The sequence below is a fragment of the Phragmites australis genome, chromosome 6 (genome assembly GCF_958298935.1).
Source record: "Phragmites australis chromosome 6, lpPhrAust1.1, whole genome shotgun sequence".
Lineage (NCBI taxonomy): Eukaryota > Viridiplantae > Streptophyta > Magnoliopsida > Poales > Poaceae > Phragmites > Phragmites australis.
Genome location: NC_084926.1, coordinates 20,052,129 through 20,074,009, shown reverse-complemented (window position 1 = coordinate 20,074,009; position 21,881 = coordinate 20,052,129). Strand labels below are relative to the sequence as shown.

Below are 21,881 nucleotides of genomic sequence, written 5' to 3'. Positions count from 1 at the left end.
TCAGCTGTTTGAATGCCAACTATGTTCTTCGAAGGAATTAAATTTGTACCTAATATTAATATTATCCTTTGTATTAACAATCTTTCATATACTAACTTCTAAATTCAAATATTTTAGCTTTTCAATAAAGACCAGACTCTGATACCAATATTATTCTTTCAAAGCAGAACCTTGTCCAGATATAAATATATAAATTTTACTATTCAAATTCGAGTTACTATTCGCTATTAACAAAATGACTAGCAATATTTATCGTTAGCGTGCGAAAGTGTAAGGATATAATATTACAATATACTTCAACAACTTGTCCACTTCCTTCGTGTAATTTTATATTCAAGAATTACTATTTGGTATTATTCATATACTATTTAGTACTGTTTGCACATAGTGTAAATAGTAAAAAACTTAATTTAATATTATTAAAACACTATTTTGAACAGTAACAACAATACTAAAATATTCAATATTGAAAGCGATCTTTCTTGATTCAGTAGTATTCAGTGATGCTATTCAGGATCTTTGTAGGTTGGCGAAACCAACAATTTAGTCAGTTGCATAATAGTTGTAAGAATCCTACTCGGTACTCACCATTCTTATCACTAGCTTATTTCAAGAGTAGCAAAGCTTTCCCTAAATATCCCTAGTCATGAACATATGTGATAAGTTTTTATCATCACCCTAGGTAGTTCCACTCAAAAGGAACACTTCTTTACGGACACAGAGTTCTCCTTACCCTATTATGGCTATGCCAGATGCAGGGATTACCTGAGAATTACCGAAGCTATAGGGTACATAACATAAAAACTCATCTCATATAGACAAATTAGAAGACCAAGGGATTTTCGAAGACCACATTACTTCATTTCTACAAGCATAGCTTACAAATGGTTTTCCCTTTTGAAACCCCCAAATACTTACACACACGGATGATTACCTTACAACGGTAGTAGCACAAATCCTTCCTTCAGTATAATTATTTTACAAGGTGGACTTAATACTAGGAGTGAGAGAGGGAGTGCTAAGGACACTATCGCTCTTCTCTAGATGCTGCTCGATGGCTGGTGGCTGGTGTCTGGTGGGGTGTCTTCCCTTCTGCTGCGTAAAGCCTCCTTTTATAGCCGCGAGAGGAGCTCATTTTCTCCTTTATTTAATCTAGTCTAGGTACTTGGATAGTAGCTTGGAATCTGAAGGCACATAATATATTCTCTGCTGACGGAATGTGAAGTCACGTGAAGCCATCTACTGATTGTCTTCTTTTGATGACAAAACGCGTAGTTTGGCCTTTTTAGAGCATGTGAGCATACAGTCTTCTGAGCATGTGAGTATGCAGACTTCTTCTGTCTTTTTCTTCTGCATGGGTCTTCCACGCCCAAATTATTGATATCACCTTATCAATACCATATACCTTCGAAAAACAATAATCTCAACATCTTTCATCTTTTCAACAGATATGTGTCTTTATATAGTTTTCTCTTTTTAAGATATATTCCTTATTTTGGATTTTGCCCATGTCCAGCAACATCTATAGTGTCTTCATCTGAGAATGAGATTTCAAATCTTTCATCATATTCTTTCTTCATTTCTTCAAACTTATCACTCATCTCCTTTTGTAATTCTTTTAGAATTTTTTCTTTCATTTCTATCTTCCATTGCGGTAATATTGATTCAAATTTTTCTTCAACTTTCTAGTCTATGTATGAACCATCCAAAGGATCCACATCTTTTATTAGGCATTCTTTATACCTTGGCTTTTTTAAGACTCTTCTTCCTTGATACAAGATACTGCTATTGGAATTTTTTTTATTCTTTCCTCTTCTAAATTTCTAAATATAATCTTTAGCAACAGGTTCTATGTAATAATTTACTCCCAAAATTTTTCAAGCTTGATTTAATGCTTCATCAATATTTGCATATTTTTTCCAATGACATTTCTCCTGCCAATTTTGAATCTATCTTTTGAGAAATTATTTCTTCAAATGATATGTATACGCCTGGTACTATTCTATCAAATGTTCTTCCAACTTCTTGATTGTTGCGGCATCAACATGCTCAATCTCCACGGTTAGTTCACCACACCTTTCGGAATTCGCGAACATTATATAGATACGACCTCTAAACAAGCGGAAACAGAATTCAACTCCACCTACCTCTTGGCGAAATCACGAATTGTGTCACCACAGAACTTGTCGGGCAGTCCTCAAGGGGGTTCAGGATGACAATCTTCACTCCCATGATGTAGTAATTCTTTGCAGATTGGGTGATTCACATAATGCAGCGAAAACTACTGGTATCCCGACAACCTAGGATTTGGTTGCAGTGATAATAGCATTCCCCACACCATTTCACCCTTTTGCATCATCTCCAAATCCACCAAGGAGGTAGCCGCTCAGCAGCCACCATGCAGAAGACCTAAACTCGTAAGCAAATCCATTCGCCTGAACAACCATGAAAAGGCAGCGCCATTTCCCTGACCAACAATGAACAGGTGGCCGTCTTGAATGGCTTCGTGTTGAGAACGGGCAGGCGATGGCTAGACCTCCCTATCGCAGAGAACACCAGCAGACAGAGCACATTCCCGTCGGCTAGAAGTCCTAGCTTCCTGCAAATGCAGAGCACGAATCAGCAAACCAGGTCAAACCAACAAGCTAGACCAGGGGAATGACGCGAGCGACACGGCACCTACGCGTAGGAGACGAGGTTGGGCTTGCCATTTTTGTTTCTGGGCTTCTTTACCCGAATGAGGCCCTTGAGGGGCACCTCGTCGTTTGTGACGCAGACGAGGACAGGGTCCAACCCTGTGGAGGCAAGTGTCGGCCGGGGGGCATCGGGGCCGGTGCTGGAGAGCACAGGGCGGCGGTGCAGAGAGGGTAGGGGTTGGGGTGGTATGCCCTAGCAGCTTGGAGGGCAGCCATCACACGGAGAGGGAGTCGTTTGCAGCCTAGCTCATGAGCAGCATCGTCATGGCCTCTCTGAAGCATCTAGGCCTTTAATTCGTGTTTTGGTTATTGATGACGATAAAGAATTGTGGACTAACATGTTTATATTGAAGTATGAGAAATGTTAGTCCCAAAAATATTGTTAAGCTAGAAAAAACATGTGTGGAAGATATGCAAATAGCTAGCTCAAAGCAAAGGTATAAAATATAGGGTATTTTCTTTTGCCGGTCAACGGTCATTTCTTTTCTCTAATCGCCATTGATCGGTAAAAGAAAATGTCTTATATTTTATACCTTTGCCTTGAGCTAGCTATTTGCATATCTTCCATACATGCTTTTAGCTTCACAACATTCTCGGGATAACATTTTTCATACTTCAATATAAACATGTTAGTCCACAATTCTTTATTGTCATTAATTACCAAAACACGAATTAAGGGGTCTATATGCTTCAATCTCCCTCTTTTTGGTAATTGATGGCACTGAGAAGTGATGTGATTTTAATTTTGAGCCTACTTTTAGCAGAAAGCATAAAGAAGACTCGGAGATGAGTTTCCATAGCAAGAATTTCAAGAATATAAAATTAATTAGAGATAATTGCTATCAAAACTCATGGTGAGGTAAGCTTCCCCTACACATATGCCTATAAGGTTTAGAAATAAAAAAAACATGACACAAGTTAAAGATTTGAATAAAATTGAATAATTTTTTTTTGGCAGAGTTTACCTTTTATTCTTGGATATGAGGAAAAAAATTATCAATGAGATTACTATTTCAATATATCACTAAAAATAATTTCCTCAAAGCATCCAACAACAATATTATAACATAGAAATAAAGATGAACAAAAAGATAAACAAATCAACATAGTTCATCACATTACAATACTGAAGGTTCTTAATCAATATAAAATAATAAATTCACACACAGTTTGCATGCAACCATAAGAAGCAAATGCAAGTGATAAGGTTTATGTGGCACGATAGAACAACAATAAAAACAAGTCTAATCCTCACATAACTAAAAATAAAATATATAAAATATAGCTCCTTTTTGTGCACATTTCACTTATTCCATCTTCTTCCCCTTTGGCATCAAATACCAAAAGATCTAGTTATCCTGAAGAGGTGGAGGAGGTCTAGGATAGACGTTGTAGAAGTGATCGATGAAGTTGGAGAACTGAGTCTGAAAACTCTGCTGTCTAAGAGATAAGTTATGAAACATGTCATTTAACTTTTAGTTTTGTGCACTGAAAGTTGCAATGTCTTCTCAAGAAAGAGAGATGGCCTGTCGAGTGGACTGAAACTATGTCATCATAGGCTGATAGTATGATAGTAGTTTTGTTAGAAGTTTTCCTGGAAAGAGTCTAAATTTTGCTGAAAGTCGTGTTTGATAGATGCCATGTATGGATCAAAGAATCTAGTTAGAGGTGTCTACTGAGGTGGAACTAGCTCTGGAGCTAGCGGTGCCTGAGGCGGAAGAGGTTCCTCATGCTAATCTCCCTGAGTTGCAGGAACATCTTAACTTCTCTGACCTCTATGAAGAATACTGGAATTTACTTGAAAGGTCTGTATCCTATATGCTCTCTTTCACAAGAGATTTCGCGGAAGTTGGATTTCAATTGATTCACCTGGGCACGTTGATTTTTCCTTGGAAGCCACGACTGCTCTCCGTATCACTGACAGTGCTTTGGTGGTGGTTGACTGTATTGAGGGTGTCTGCGTGCAAACTGAAACTGTGCTCCGCCAAGCCCGGTGAGAGGATTAGGCCTGTTCTTACCGTGAACAAGATGGACATATGCTTCCTTGAACTTCAAGTTGATGGTGAGGAAGCCTACCAGACTTTCTCCCATGTCATTGAGAATGCCAATGCCATAATGGCGACATATGAAGACAAGCTCCTTGGTGATGTCCAAGTCTACTCGGAGAAAGGAACTGCTGCTTTCTCATCTGGTTTGCACGTCTGGGCTTTTACCCTCACTAGCTTTGCTAAAATGTGTGCCTCCAAGTTTGGTGTTGATGAATCCAAGATGATGGTGAGGCTCTGGGGTGAGAACTTCTTTGACCCGGCCACAAAGAAATGGACCAGCAGGAACACTGGTGCTCCTACTTGTAAGAGAGGTTTTGTTTAGTTCTGCCCCGAGCCAATCAAGCAAATTATCAACACCTGCATGAATGATCAGAAAAGTTGTGGCCTATGTTGCAGAAGCTTGGAGTGACAATGAAGGCCGAATGAGAAGGAGCTGACGGGCAAGGCCTCTCATGAAGCGTGTTATGCAAACTTGGCTGCCAGTTAGTACTGCTCTGCTTGAGATGATGATATTCCACCTTCCCTCCCCGTCGAAGGCACAGAAGTATCGAGTGGAGAACTTGTGCGAGGCCCCCCTTGATGATGTCTATGCAACTGCTATTAGAAACTGTGATCCAGATGGTCCTCTTATGCTGTATGTTTCCAAGATGATCCCAACATCTGACAAGGGAAGATTTGTCGTGTCTTCTCAGGGAGGGTTGCAACTGGCATGAAGGTCCGGATCATGGGTCCCAACTATGTCCCTGGCCAGAAGAAGGATTTGTGTGTGAAGAGTGTCCAACATACTGTTATCTGGATAGGGAAGAAACAAGTCTGTTGAGGACGTTCCTTGTGGTAACACTGTTGCTATGGTTGGTCTAGATCAGTTCATCACAAAGAATGCTACACTGACAAATGAGGAGGTTGATCCTGCCCAATCAGAGCTATGAAGTTCTCTGTGTCCCCTGTTGTGCGTGTTGCTGTTCAGTGCAAGGTTGCTTCTGATCTTCCGAAGCTTGTCGAAGGTTTAAAGCGTCTGGCAAAATCAAATCCTATGGTTCTCTGCAGCATTGAAGAGTCTGGTGAGCACATTATTGCTGGAGCTGCAGTGCTTCATCTTGAAATTTGTTTGAAGGATCTGAAGGAGGACTTCATGGGTGGTGCTGAAATTATCGTTTCTCCTCCTGTTGTCTCCTTCCGTGAGACAGTTCTTGAGAAGTCCTGTCGTACTGTTATGACTTATGATCAAGTCTCCCAACAAGCACAACTTCTTTACATGGAAGCCTGACCCTTGGAGGAGGGACTTGCACTTGCGGAGGCCATTGATGAGGACTGCATTGGCCCACTTGATGATCCAAAGGTGCGATCCAAGATCCTATCTGAAGAGTTTGGGTGGGACAAGGATCTTGCCAAGATGATTTGGTGCTTTGGTCCTGAGACGACAGGCCCGAACATTGTTGTTGATATGTGTAAGGGAGTGCAGTTCCTTAATGAAATCAAAGATTCAGTTGTGGCTGGCTTTCAGTGGGCATCGAAAGAAGGTGCATTGGCTGAGGAGAATATGCGTGGTCTTTGCTTTGAGGTCTGTGATGTTGTTCTCCATGCTGATGCTATTCACAGGGGTGGTGGTCAGGTTATCCCAACAGCCAGGAGGGTCATCTATGCTTCTCAGCCCACGGCTAAGCCAAGGCTACTGGAGCCTGTCTACCTGGTGGAGATCCAGGCCCCTGAGAACGCCCTTGGTGGCATTTATGGTGTTTTGAACCAGAAGAGATGTCATGCGTTCGAGGAGATGCAGAGGCCTGGTACCCCACTGTACAACATCAAGGCTTACCTTCTAGTTATCGAGTCATTCGGGTTCTCGAGCACACTCAGGGCTGCAACCTCAGGCCAGACTTTCCCTCAGTTTGTCTTTGACCACTGGGACATGATGTCCTCTGATCCTTTGGAGGCTGGCTCGCAGGCAGCGCAGCTGGTCTTGGATATCCGCAAGAGAAAGGGGCTGAAGGAGCAGATGACCCCGCTATCTGAGTTTGAGGACAAGCTCTAAATCTTTTCGTGCGTTTTTGTGCTGTTAGTCTAGTTACCCCATTCCGGGTCTGATTTGTCTATTGCTGAGGGAACTGGTTGCTTTTGTATTTTGCTTCCTGGAGGTGTCAAATGCATGTGTTTCCACATGAGAAATGTCATATGGTAATGTAATGCTGGAACTACATTTTGCTATCTGTCGTGTAACTGGATATGAATCTCACATGATTACTGTGTTCAAATGGGAGTTCTTCCAGGATGTACTTCGCAATTATGTTATGTTTGCAATTTTTGTTGCATCTTGCCAATGTAACTGGTTTTCTCGGTTAGTGGTTTGGGCTTTCAGAATCTGATGATTACTTGATATCTGTCCATTTTTTAGGGTGTGCTGCTTTGTTCATCATTCCGCCCCGATATTCTAAGATGTGCTTTTTCAGTTGTTGTGGAGTCATTTACCAGGGGTTAACTATGCTCTAAAAAATTAAACATATCGGCAGACCCGGTTACATGCGACCGCAAATTTTTTTGCCTGTACTTGTGCGCTTCTTCCGTGCTTTCGTGCGTGTAATGCTAGTTCAGTCTCGTTTGACGGTCGGTAGATACTATTTCGACACTACTACCTCACCATCCCTGCCGAGCACGGCGAGCCTCCCGGCGCCGGCGGACTGCCTATTGACGTGAGGTGGCGCAGCCTCGTCGGCGGAAACCATCACTCTACCGGTTCTGCTTCTTGCTTTCTCAATTGGATTCAAGTTTCAATTTTTTTTTCGGTCAACACCCCAGTGCACACAAGTAGAAATACGCGTTCGCCTAAGTGCTAGTTTTATTGTCTTTTACGGTGATCTATACTACTTAGAGGTAGGAGGTAGTATAAATCTAATCCGACGATCTACGTAATTGGATATTTTGGTAATTATGGTAATTTTGTTAAAATTATTCACCGTACTTTTGCTAATAGAAAGATCGACGCCGCAAACGTCAGATCGCTAACTCTAGCCGATAGATAGCAAATGAACTCTCATACTGAATGCAGATTAAAATATTAAAACGGTAATTAAATATTACTTTATTTAGAGACATATAAGTACAGTTAATTACTTTTATACTACATATTTTTCTCCCTAAAATAACTCTAATACTACCATACTACTCACATACACTACCTATACTATCGATAAGAAATGAGTAGTATCTGACTAATCTGAACCGTTAAACTCTAAAAGTAGATGGCTCGGTTTTATGATTTGAATGAAGTATACTTAAATGAAAATCAGAAAAGAATAAGTGAGGCGGGGGGAGTCTATCTTGGATATTCGCAAGGGCCGAAGGAGCAAATTGTTACGAGCAAAATGACCAAACGCCGGCGGTCCAAGATGTTCCTTCCAGGAGATCGCAAGGGATGCTTTCGGAATGGGCATGAGCAAATTGATAGACAATTGTGTTTTGCGTTCTTTTTTTTGGTCTATGCTCTTTGATGCCCAACAAAAATCTATGAATCTTAAAGCAAACCTGGCGGATAAAAATTTGAAGATAAGAAAAAAAAGCACTCGAGTGACATTAAAAGACCGTTAAACTATTATCCGGTTATCCCTCATGTTCACAAATCACAATATTTTTCCTTTCACTCAGAGCGGTGGTTTCAAAATATGAATTCATTCAAGAAAATAATAATGTAGTTATTGCAATACTTTGTACTTTGCCCCTATTTTAATGTTGTCAGAGAGTTTAAGTTTTTCATACCGTGCCGCATAGTGAAGGTTCATCATCTAAGCTGCCATTTCTCATTAACTTTAAAGATAGAAAACAGAGGCTAATTTATAGAAAAATAGTAGAAAAATTAGATGGATACCATGGTAAAGATACGTATATTGAAAAATACCGTTAGATATAAGAATGACATGTGGACTCCGGGATCACATGTTAATCATTACATTCATCAAAAGGAAATCCACGAATAAAAGAACTTTTTGAGAGGAGAAAACAGAGGAGGACTCGTGGCTTGACGAATTGAACTAAAGAGAATGCATTGAAGCGCCAGCAACACAGAATACATGCCGACTGAACTTTACACATGGTACCAAATAAACAAGCCCAAACTGCAGGGCATCACCAAAACAAACGATTGGGCCCATCGACTCACGACGAACACCGGAGATTAAAATACACGGCAAGTCAAACAGCTAGCTAATTAAGCACACCAGGCACACAAATTAACTCACCACGCCGGAGAGTTATATGCAGTCCCCTCCGACGGGCGACGGCGACGTGGACGACATCAATAGTAATACGAAGTTGACGACCCGCCGAGCTGGAACCCGTCGACCTCGTCGGCGGCCGGCATCGGGGAGAACAGCGGGCTGTGCACGTACCCCTCCTCGAAGTACATCCCGTGCGACGAGTTGGCCGCCGACTCATCGTACCCACCAAACTCCAGCTCCGACGCGTCGCACAACGCCCTGTCGCCGCCGTCGAACATATCCATCTCAGCATTCCAGCCGTAGGTCATTGAAGCGTCGACGGTGCCGTAGGACGACATCGCCGGGACGTGGTGGCCTTGGTTGCCGGCGCCGAAATGAGCGGCCTGATCGGCCGGCGTTGTCTGAGCGGCGGGGGCGGGGTTGGCGTCGTAGTAGTGCTGGAGCTGGTCGGCGGAGAGGTCGGGGGAGAGGTAGGGGGTGACGGAGGAGCCCGGCGGCAGGTCGGGGTAGGCGAAGTTGGTGCGGGCGCTGGCGCCGCGGAGGTTGCGAGCGGCGCGGTCGTAGGCGATTGCGGCCTCCTCCGCCGTGTCGAACGTGCCGAGCCAGTGCCGCTCCTTGGTGGCGGGGTCCCGGATCTCCGCCGCGTACCGGCCCCACGGCCGCTGGCGCACCCCGAGGTACCTCGTTGCGTTGCCATTGCGCTGCTGCTGCTGCTGCTGCTGCTGCTGCTGCTGCTGCCGGCGTTTCGAGGACTTCTTCTCCGAGGACGAGGAGAAGCTAAAGTAGGAGAAGTCCATACTTGCTCAACCGAGAGAGAGAGATGGTTAGTTGTGGTCGTTGGTGATGATGCCGAGGGAGGTGGTTGCTGCTGTCGCTGCATGGGTCGGTTGCATGGAGGACTATATATAGGGGCGGGAAAGAAAAAAAAGAAAAAAAATGAGAGATGGGACGTTTGAGAAAAGAATTAAACAAGTTGGGAACGGTGCTAATGCGCAATCGCAAGCATGATTAGCAGCAGGAATGATGGAGAGGAGGCATAGATGTGTGGGTCCCACTTAAATTTGATTCGTTGGTGTTGGGTCGGCAAAAGTGGTCAACCAATGATTTGGACCGGTGGTGGCATGGGCAGGGTGACTGCACGATGCATGATGGGATCGACGTGACCGACTTCTTCTACTTGTTGTCCATTGAGACTGTGCTTTCATAGTCTCATCTACCATCGATTCCATTAAACTAAAAAGAATTCTGCACCGACGACGTGGGGGTTGCATCTCCTAATTTTTAGAACTTGGTAAAAAAAAAGAACAAGTTTACAATACTGCAGAATTTTTCAGCTTATATACACAACGCTTGTTGGCTAAGTTTGCTTCAGGATTTGAGGTTCGAGAGGGTTTTTTGGGTTTGGGAGGTGGCACTTGGGTTTTGAGGGATGCACGAGGTGTGGTGTGATGGTGAGTATGGGAGGAAAAGAAATGACTCGGTAATGATGAGTTATAGAAGCGAAGGGTGGTAGCGACAGATTTGGTGGTAAGAGTGGATACTAAAGATCGACGGGAAAAAAGAAGAGGCAAGCACAATACAGGAGAAGGAAAGATGTGGGAGGGATGAAATAGGAGGTTGAAAATAAGTTATGAGCCGTTGAATGCTCATCTAACACTGACAATGCTTAGGGTTTTATTTTTATTAAAGAAAAAGTTGATTGAGCAATAGAATCTCCAAAAAAGTAATATGTACCGAAGTTTTGATTATTTTTCATTGACATATGAACTTTAAAATGGAATATGAACTTCCAATTCGGAATCATTTCAAACTTTCAAATATTTGACTGTTATGCGGAGCTTTAAAAGTATTTTCTAGAAGTTGGAACATTCAAACTGCAAATTATAACTTTCAGCTGGGATAGACAGGTGAGAAGAGGAGCTGTGTGCGCGAGAGATGGTTAGAGATGCTCGATTGCAGCGCGTGGTTTGAATGGCACCGCGTCTACAAGCGCGAAGTAGAAATTAGTATGTACCTTATTACCAAAAATATTTGAGGGCTTCAACTTGGTCAGGACTCAGGCATACAAGATGAATAAACTAAAAGGGCCTAACTGCCAATTAATGTACAGATTCTGGAATAGGTTAGCTTGCTTAATATTTCGCAACAAGATCCAAACCGACCAAGTTGCGCAGAATATCTCTGTGATCGATCTGTTCTTGTCTCTGATATCCTGATTTCACGGTCCAAGTCAAGGTCAAAGCTGTAGCGGCGAGACTTGAAGGCATAAGTACTGGAATTTCACATGCCCTCCCCTCCCTAATACCAGAGATAATAGATGCTAGTGTTCCATTTATTAAACTGTAAAAATAATTTGAGAAACTCACGGTATGCATGTAGCTAGTGTGGTGCACGGTGTACCTATACTTCTTTTTTTTTTACCTGTTTCAGTTCGGTTAATTCAATCAATCATAATTGGTACCTATACTCTTTTTTTTACCTGTTTCAGTTCGGTTAATTCAATCAATCATAATTGGTCCGACAGTTTGAAGCTAATTTTAGTTCCTGTGCCAATGGGTTGATCAAACATGTAATCATAAATAGTTTCTGTGTTGCTTTTTAATTTTAGAATTGTATCCTTACAGTTTAGCTAGGTCTTTTCTTTCATATATTTAGTCCCCAACCATATACCACATCGGTGCGAATCAAATCTTTAAATTAATTCATGCTAACAACGAAATGATGATGAATTAACATTGTCACATGATTCACATCAACGCTTCGTTTCTTGCATCAAGTAAAGTGAGTAAACAATATAATAATATCATGCGCAGTGCAATGCAAGATGCTCGCCGAACCAATTGGGCATCCCCCCCCCCCCCTCTCTCTTTCTCTAAGATAAGAAGCGACTATATTAACCGGTTATTGCTACTAACTCATGATATTTTAGACAGTAACAAATCTGGATTATAAGTTCCTGCAAAAAATCTCAGTTAAATACACAACTTTGCAAATAGTTAGGTCTCCTTGCTTAGGATAATTGACTCGTGATCTAAAACATTTTTTGCGTGACTGGATAGTATCAACACTGGGGTTGAGTACTATAACTCAAACCCACCAGAGGACACAACAGAATTAGCATGGAGAACATGTCACTCCACAGGCAACTCATGTATAGATGCGACCAAGACTTATTCGTCAGCCTTGCCATCAGCGTTGGTGAAGTACGGATCTACCTCTTAAAACATAAGCAAGAGTGAGTACAAATATACTCAACAAATCCTAACTCTTGCCCTACATCAAAGGGTATAAATACATGCATACAGTATTGACAAGAGTAATGCTATAAGTTTAACTTTTGCGAAAGAGCCAAGTTTACACATGCAAGGGTTCATTTCTATAAGGTCACTAGAGCCCAAGCTTTAATATTGTCGAACACTCCATCCACAGCAACCCACAGTAAATTGATAGACCTATTTCTCAAAAATGAGCACACCTTACTCACTTACTCTCCTAGAAAAAACACACACATCCCATGCTAGTTGTTGTGATCAAACCATAATCCATTCGTGACCATAGACATAACTATTCGAATAGTTTTACCTCTGCATAGTGGTACATTTTACCTACAAGTTGAGCTTGGCAACAAACCATTATCGTGGCAGTACGACTCAATAAAACCATTACCCACCACAACATCATCCCACTAGCCACCTACGAGAGCTAACCAAGGGTTCTTGACCTATACTAGGCCTTCAACCAGGTCGACAAGCCTGCACCTTCTTACATCTTCTCCATGGTCTCTCGTTGCACTTCTGCCTCCGAATATCTAGTAGACTAGCTGGTGGGATTTAGACTAAGTCCTATCTCATACAGAGTCGAGTGGTTGTATGGTGAAGACTAGGTAGGATGTCACATCAACTCGGTCCTTAATCGATCCAAGTCAAACATCTCACACTAAGCCTACCACACAAGCAACACTTAAACTTCCAAGGCATCCCAATGGGAACCCTAATAGCTCTAACAGGCTCTTTGTTGCTATCAATATCTGATAAGTCTTCTCATCTTGGTAACTCACACAACACCAAAGCACCAAGTTTCACATATTTCGCAAAACTAATCATGATTAAGATTGAAATGACAATACAATACGCAGTCCTAAGTATACTATAAGCAAGGGATTCGTCTTAGCATAATCAATATTGCCAAGACGATAATTCTAAGGTTATGAAGGTTATATACGGGATGCTAGCAATCAGACCAGCTAATCTACAATAGGACACAACTAAATCAACAACTCAAATTATGCCGATAAATAATACTCATGTAGTTATTTGGTGGAAAATGACTATTATGGGTGGTGATAAAACTGGGTACAATATGATTAATGAGGGAAACTGATTGAGACTTGCCTCCGACAAAGTCCTCAAGGGGGTCCTCTCAAAGTCTTGCGTTCCCGCCTACTCCTCTCCTCCTCGAACTCTCCGGTTTCTAAAACACGGGCACATAAACAATACAAACACACAAGTAAATACAACAAAATACCAACTAATTTGAAATAAATATGGAATTGATGGAAATGGGTAGGGTTTAAATTTAGATTAAAATCAGTGAAAGAATAATCAAAATTGGAGTTCAAACAGAGGAGATACTGGCTTCCAAAAATTAAATTTGGGAAAAAAGAAAAAGGTTACTGCACTGGCATTGTTCATTTGGGTTGGATACTGTGTAGGTGGCCTTTTACTATGCTGGGCTATGAGGGAGAAAGAAGACAGCATCACAATTAGGCCCACCCGTCGGTTTACACACACACACACACACACACACACAGAGAGAGAGAGAGAGAGAGAGAGAGAGAGAGAGAGAGAGAGAGAGACGGCAGGGGAAGATGGCGTCACGGCCGAATGGGTTTCATTTTGCATGGAGTTCGAGCGAGGGAGGGGATGAGGATGGCTAGCGGTTTGCCACCATGGCTACAGGCCGGCAAGCTCGTGGAGAGATCGAGAGAGGGCGGGGGAGAGGGTGATGGGTGAGGGAGAGGGTGGCGGTGGTCAAGGTGGTGCTCGAGGTGGCTCAACGGCTGCATGGCTTGGCTGACAAGGGAGATCGAGAGGGAGGAGGTGGTCAGAGCTTGGCAGGGAGAGGGAGTGAAAGAGGGGGGAGAGGGTGGCTACCTGCTCAGGGAAGCTAGAGGCTGCAGGTTGGCGGTGGCTCGGCTCGACCATTTATAGGCGGAAGGGGGAATAGCCACGACAACAGCCGGCAATCATGGTGGATGCCGGGTCGTGGCATGTGGCTTTGGCCTAGCAGCGGGTCCAACGTCAACTGGCACCAGTGGTCGAGGTGAAGGTGAGGTGACCTTGCGAGTGTGTGCAAACAAAGAGAGAGCGGGGGATAGACGGAAGGGTCAGCGATGACCTATTGTTGGTCATACGTGGCTCGATCCACACGACCTCTGTGCACGTGTCGCCAACTTCTGCACACGATGACCTTGCAGAGAGGGGAGGGGGACATGGTGGTGGAGGCGGCACGATGATGCTGTAGGCGGTGACTTGGCATCGGGTCCATGGCTAGCGAGCTTGGGCACGCACGCATGCAACAAGAGCGGGAGGAAGAGGAGGAGGCGATGGGTTGGCTAGGCTAGCGCGAGCGGGCCGTGGGAAAAGAGAGAAAAGAAGAGAGAGAGAGAGAGAGAGAGAGAGAGAGAGAGAGAGAGAGAGAGAGAGAGAGAGAGAGAGAGAGAGAGAGGTGAGCTAAGCTGCGGGATGGAGGGAAAGGAGAGAGGGAGGGAGCGGGCCAGATCAGATTGAGCCCAAGAAAAGGGAGGGAGAGGAAAGGATTTGAAATTTGGATTGAAATTGATTTCCTTGGAAATGATTTTCAATTTTCGAATTTAGCTGAAATTAGGATGTTACAAATCTATCCCACTTAAAAAGAATCTTGCCCTCGAGAGTCGGGGTTTGCCTCGAACAGATAGGGAAACTCCTTTCTCAGGGCATCTTCTCTTTCCCACGTGACTTTTGCTTTGGCGTGCCTACTCCACTGTATGTGACACAGGCATATCGTCGATCCTATGGTCTGTCAGGTGACTATATCTATGATTTTCACTGGAACTTCCTGGTACTGGAGGTCATCTTGGAAATCCAGTGTTTCCATGGTGATATGCTCTTCTGGTATCCTCAGACATTTCTTCAGTTGAAAGATGTGGAAGACATTGTGCACATAGACCAATTCTTATGGTAGTTGTAGCTGGTAGGACACTGCACCAACTTTTCTTAGAACTTGATAATGTCCTATATACCAGGGAGCCAACTTTCCATAGACTCGAAACCTCCGTGTTTCTCGTATTGATGAGACCTTAAGGTATACATACTCTCCAACCTTGAAGTCTACGTCCCTTCTTCTTTTGTCTGTGTAGCTCTTCTAAGGGGATTGAGCTGCCTTCAGCTTTTCTCTTACCTCTACGACTCAGTCTTCCACCTCTTTGATGAGGAAAGGTCCAAGTAAGGTACGTCCTCCAATTTCAGATCATATTAAAGGTGTTCTACACTTTCGGCCATAGAGAGTCTAAAAAGGGGACATCTTTAAGCTGTCTTGGTAGCTGTTATTGTACGAAAACTCTACATAGGCCAAGCTTTTCTCCCAATCCTTTCCATAGGTTAGGCCGCAATCTTCAGATGATAGGCAGTGCTGAAATCTAGCTTGGTTTCCATCGTTGTGTGTAGGCTCTTCTAAAACCTTGAGGTGAACTGAGTATCTCTGTCAGAGACAATCCTGTTTGGACTCCATGTAGATTTACTATTTTGTTAATGCACAACTGGGCTAGCTTATCTTCACCATAATTTGTTCTTACAGGTATGAAGTGAGCAACCTTGTGAGACAGTCCACCATTACCTATACCGAGGTATTTCCCTTCTTTGTCTTGGGGAGTCCGACTCTGAAATCCATGCCTACTTCATCTCATTTCCACACGGGAATTGGTAGGGGTTGAAGTAATCCGGCGGATTTCTGGTGTTCTGTCTTAACTCTCTGGCAGGTGTCGCACTGGGCAACAAACTTAGCTATGTCGGCCTTCATCCCATTCCACCAGTATTTTTCTTTTAGGTCCATGTACATCTTTGTGGCACTAGGGTGGATAGAGTATGCTGAGTTGTGGGCTTCTTCTAGAAATATTTCCCAGAATTTCCCTTCCTGGGGCACCTAAAGTCTATTCCTATACCATATGACTCCTTTTTCATCTACTCTGAAATTTGGAGCCTTATCCTCTCTGATGTGTTTACAGATCTTTATTAATTCTAGATCATTGTGTTGAGACTGCTTGATTTGCTCATCCACAGTAGGTTGTATACTCAAGTTATGGATATAGGCTTGAGGTACTATCTGTAGATTTAGCCTTTGCATCTCTGTTTGCAATGAGGCACTTTGGGCCTCTGAGTGATGGTAGTAAGCTTTTCGGCTTAAGGCGTCTGCCACAATATTAGCCCTGCTTCCGTGATAGTGTATTTCTAGGGCATAATTATTAATTAATTCCAACCATCTTCTTTGCCTTAAGTTCAAGTTTGGCTGAGTGAAGATGTATTTCAGGCTTTTATGGTCCGTATAAATTTCACATTTGTTTCCAATCAGGTAGTGCCTCCAAATTTTTAGGGCATGCACTACTGCTTCTAGCTCCAGGTCATGGGTCGGGTAGTTCTGCTCATGGGGTTTGAGCTGTCGAGAGGCATATGCTACTACCTTGCCATCTTACATTAGGACACATCCCAGGCTTCATCTCGATGCATCACAGTACACCATAAAGTCTTGATGGATGTTAGGTAAAACCAGCACTAGGGCGGTTGTCAATTTATCCTTTAATTCCTTAAAACTCTTTTCACATAACTGAGTCCATTCAAACTTCTTTTCCTTCTTGAGTAGGTCAGTCATAGATCTGGCTATCTTGGAGAATCCTTCAATGAATCGGTGGTAATACCCCACTAATCCCAGAAAGCTTCCAATCTCAGACACATTGGTCGATTGCGGCCAGTGCTCAACAGCTTCTACCTTCTCGGGGTCTACAACAACTCATTCTGCTGTCAGGATATGATCAAGGAAGGCAACCTTCTCTAACCAAATTCACACTTACTAAACTTGGCATACAACTTATGGTCTCTGAGTTTCTCCAGAATTGCTCTCAAATGTTATCCATGCTCCTGGGCATTTTTAGAATAAATCAGTATGTTATCAATAAAGAGTACAACAAACCGGTCTAATTCCTCCATGAACATCTTATTCACGAGATTCATGAAGTATGCAGGTGCATTCATTAATCCAAAGGATATTACTTCGAACTCGTATTGTCCATATCTGGTCACAAAAGCTGTTTTTGGGACATCCGCCTCTCTTATTTTTAGCTGGTAGTAACATGATCTTAATTTGTTCTTGGAGAAATACTTGGCTTCTTTCAGTTAGTCAAAGAGGTTATCTATTCTCAACAAGAGGTACTTATTCTTGATGGTTACTTCATTTAGGGACCGGTAGTCCACACACATCCTCATACTTCCATCTTTCTTCGTAATGGAGAGAACTAATGATTCCTAGGGTGACAAACTGGGTCTGATGTATCCCTTCTGCTAGAGTTCTCTCAATTGTTCCTTCAGCTCGGCTAGCTCTCCAGCTACCATGTGATAAGGCCTCTTGGCTATAGGGGCTGTTACAGGGATGAGATCAATGATGAACTCAATATCCCAGTTTAGTGACATACCATGTAATTCCTCCGAAAAGACATCCGGGTACTCATCGACCACTGGTACATCTTTCAGAGTCTTAGCCTCCAGACTATACACCATGGGGTCTGGCTTACTTCCAAGGGTATGATAGGTTATACGTATCCCTTCATGATTGGTCAGGGTCACTGCCCTAGCTACACCAGCTATAGTGCCATCATGCTTGGGTAACCAGTCCATTTCAAGAATTACATTGATCCATTTGAATTTAAGCACCACTAGGTCTGCTAGGAATGCTATCCTACTTAGAGTGATCCTTACCCGATCGCATCTCAATTAACACTTAATGTCACCTCCAGGTGATCTGGTTATCAGGGATTTTTTAAGTAACACTATAGGTATAGCATGCCTTGACACAAAACTTGATGATATGAAAGAGTGTGATGCTCCAAAATTAAATAGTATTGTTGCGAGCATGGATTTAACTAAAAACTAACCAAGCACAACTCCGGGTGCATCCTGAGCTTCCTACGCGTAGATGTGGTTGACGCAAGCTCACTTGAACGATTGCTGCGACTTCGCTGGTTGGCTAAGGGCGTGTGAGGTTCCACGGCTGGCCCCATACATCATGGGTTGGGGTCCATTCACCGAGTTAGACTGGATGGACGTTGCCTGCTTGGCCTTGTGGGGGTAGTTGGCAATGAAGTGCTCGGTCTCACCACAGTTGAAGCAGGCCTTGCTTGGGTTGGTCAATAGGCTACCACTATTCTGCTGAGTCTTGACATTGCTCTGGATGCTATACGAAGGGTTGGGCTAGTGTGAAGTAGAGGCTAGAGTCCTGAATTGCATGGTGGCCTGAGCTTTTTGTCCGGAGAAGGCATGACGCTTGAACCTCTATACGTTGTAGGCGGTGACTCGATGTGGGATCTGCGGCTGGCGAGCTCAGGCAAGCGCGCGGGCGGCAGGAGCAGGAGGAAGAAGAAGGAGGTGATGGGCTCGCTAGGTGGTGCGAGCGGGCTAGGGGAAAAGAGGAAAGAAGAGAGAGAGTAGGCCGGAGGGGTGAGCTGGGCTGCAGGATGGAGGGAAAGGAGAGAGGGAGGGAGCAGGCCATATCAGATTGAGCCCAAGAAAAGGGAGGGGGAGGAGAGGTTTTGAAAAATGGTTTAAAATTGATTTCTTAGGAAATGATTTTTGATTTAGAATTTGGCTGAATCTGGGATGTTACTGTTTGCACCACTGCGCACCCAGCCACCCACCACTAAATGCAGTTTGTTAGAGTTAAACTACTACTTCGTAATTTAAAAAATGTATACGTGATTCACTCTATACAAGAAATTAACTTCATAATATCTTAGAAATAAGGTTAATTACATGTATTCTCTTACAGTTACTTCCTCTATCAACAATTTATCTTTCAACAATTAATATCTATTCATCTGCACTGTCATTAACAACAATCTTTTCCATCTATTTTCTTTCCCACAACCCACGGGATGCATTCCTAGATTTTTTCTTTCTATGATCTGTCGTTCGCATCCTGCATTGCTGCATTTCTAGCCTGCTTTCATTCAAACTGATAGCCAAGCTTATGCTACACATGACATTTTGCTTCCTACAATCTCTCTGCAATGTGCGGGGTTTCATCTAGAGTTAACATAAACATGTACTCCACATGACGATGCTTCGTTTTTCTCAAAGTACTGCAACAAAATCTAAGTTCCTTTTTGCGCTTATGGATCGATTGGAGTGCGCGTGTTCATCAAAAGGTCGCGGTGAGTCATCAATCTTGGTATCATGCTATCACTTTCTGAAGACCTCTCTGATGATTGCCCTCTGATGCAAACGAACCTTCTAATGATTAAAGGAAGAAATATAGTATAGATTAACGCAGAGTTAAGTAATAATTGGAAGCATATATAGAAGTTGTTACATGGGCCCAAATGCACAAGTACCTTCACATGATTAGTTGGGCTCAGAGAAATGATTGGCATGTGCCTTCCATTGCCTTTAGATGCTCCTTCCTCTTGCAGTCTTGTTGGATCCTAGTTTTATAAAGCTCAAAAGAAAGCTCAAACATTTGATCACAAAAGCTACCCAATCATTTGATTCATTTTACACACTAAAATATTTGTCAGAATTATATCTTCTCATGATATCCGGTCTTTAAACGAAAATAAAATCTTTGAATATATGCAAGGATCTTTCTTAAAAAGGAGATCTATAGTATCTAAGTTAGGAGGTTGACAACTAAGTTCTCTTTTCGATCGTGACGTTTGGTGCTCAGTCCGCTCGCTTGCCTTACACTTGGATTTTATTTTTGGCGAAATGGATGATTATACACTTTAGTCCATGTAACTTTCTAGGAGAAAAAAAGATGTGACTTGTTGATAGTGATCTCAATTGCTAGAATGTTCAATGGTACAGAGTTTTTTTTTCTGAAAAAGAGGAAAGTTACAAACTAATGTAACTGTGGCTCACTTTTTGCTTCAGATTTTCTTAGTGGAGTTAACTTTTGCTGTCAACATGTCATGACACTTTGGGAATCTCAGTTAAAACTCCCTAAATTTGACAATCCAGGGAATCCAAAGACTTCTTTTCTCAATCATTGCGGCAGCAGTGCCGGCAACAAGTTTATCACAGGCATTGCAGGAGCCAAGAGTCTCGAAATCTTCAATTAAAAGAAAATGTTTTACACGATTAAAGTTGAAGCATGGGCCAAGAAATTTGCAAAAATTTGTAAGCAGATGTTGGCATGTCTGATAGGGCCTAAGCGGGTTTAGCCTAACCGGAAGAAAATCGTCTGTCGTCGTAATAGCAAAGGCACAGCCGTGCCATTCCTCCATCTCAACGGTTGCTTTATTTAAATGGTTCAGATTTTCAGCCTTTTGAGATGGCCTTGAAGGTCATTATTAGGCCCATTAACGATCGCTAAGGCTGGCCGGAGGCAACGAAGACACGACTCCGCGATACGATGGAACCGGTGCGTTGCTTGCTGGTGCCGCCATGGTTGCAAGCTCCATGCTTGCCGTCTTGTCCAACGTCGCCTCACAACCCGCGCGCGGTCGCCTAGCGCAGGTGAAACCATGCCGCTGCTCGTGCTCCCCCACTCGCCGCAGGTTCTCACCTGCCGCCGTGCCAACTTGTTGCAGCCGTGGCTGCATACTCCCGTTGCTCATGCTTGCCTACCTCCACGCTTACTTGCCGCTTGTTCAAGGGACCAAATTAGCAGAGGAAAACGATGGGAATCAAACCAGGGTGAGCTCAAAGATGGCATTGCGACTGCCAGCGGTAAGATTCATAGGTCCAGGCGCCGAATCGGCCATCGTTGCGCTGGTGTGGAGAGATAGATGCGTAGGGGAAGGGACGTCATGAACAAGGGCATCGTCTATTAGGCCTATCGTGGGCCCTTGCACATATTCTCTTCTGATTTTCCTTCAACTCCATGTAGGTTAATTACTTGTGCAAAATGTAAGCATGATAGCAATTTTACTGTGGCATATAGTTGGTCCATTCAGTCAATATAACCGTGTAGTGACAAGTAGGGATGTAAGTATAACCTTGTAGTGACATGCAGGGATGTAAGCGAATAACCAATGGTTAGAGAGATCACCACTGTAGTTCATTAACCCTAAATCAAAGGAAAATAATGAAACTAGCAATTAGGTGATCGTGTATTTCTACTTGTGTGGACTGGGATGTGTCGACCAAAAGATTTGAAAATAATCCTAGTGATAAAGCAACACGACATGATGAACCAAGGTTATTTACCGGCCACTCCTTGTAAAGAGGCAGAACCGGTAGGGTGATGGTCCACCGACGAGGCTGCACTGCGCTGCGGCACCGGCGGTCAGCCGGCGCCGGGAGGCTCGCCGTGCTCCTCAGTAAAGGTGGGATAGTAGCGTCGAACAGTATCTGTCGGCTGTCAAACGAGACTGAACTAGCGTTACACGCACGAAAGGAGACAAATTTTGCGGCCGCATGTAACCGGGTCTACCGATGTGTTTTAACTTCTTTATGTAGAGCAAAGTCAACCCCTAGTAAATGACTCCACAACAACTGAAAAGGCACATCTTAAAGTATAACTAGGGACGGAATGACGAACGAAGCAGCACACCCTTAAAAATGGTCAGTATACCTAGTACTCATCAGATTCAGAAAGCCCAAACCACTAACTGAGAAAACCAGCTACATTGGCAGGATCCAACAAAAAATTGCAAAATAACATAATTGCGAAGAATCATGTGAGATTCA

General features: G+C 43.2%; 1 protein-coding gene and 2 pseudogenes across 1 annotated transcript; 1 reads left to right on the top strand and 2 right to left on the bottom strand.

Annotated features, from left to right (window-relative positions):
- Positions 1 to 2,222: 2,222 nt before the first annotated feature.
- LOC133923055 (uncharacterized) lies at positions 2,223 to 2,956 on the bottom strand (annotated as a pseudogene).
- Positions 2,957 to 3,547: 591 nt separating this feature from the next.
- On the top strand, positions 3,548 to 6,773 carry LOC133923053 (elongation factor 2-like; annotated as a pseudogene).
- Positions 6,774 to 8,815: 2,042 nt separating this feature from the next.
- LOC133920530 (ethylene-responsive transcription factor LEP-like) lies at positions 8,816 to 9,799 on the bottom strand. Its single transcript, XM_062365144.1, has one exon. It carries the CDS (start codon positions 9,744 to 9,746, stop codon positions 9,027 to 9,029), a length of 720 nt encoding a protein of 239 aa, XP_062221128.1. The 5' UTR covers positions 9,747 to 9,799; the 3' UTR covers positions 8,816 to 9,026.
- Positions 9,800 to 21,881: the final 12,082 nt, after the last annotated feature.

Bases quoted from the DNA above. Each gene is read 5' to 3' on its own strand.
- LOC133920530 (XM_062365144.1), bottom strand. From the start codon at position 9,746: ATGGACTTCTCCTACTTTAGCTTCTCCTCGTCCTCGGAGAAGAAGTCC.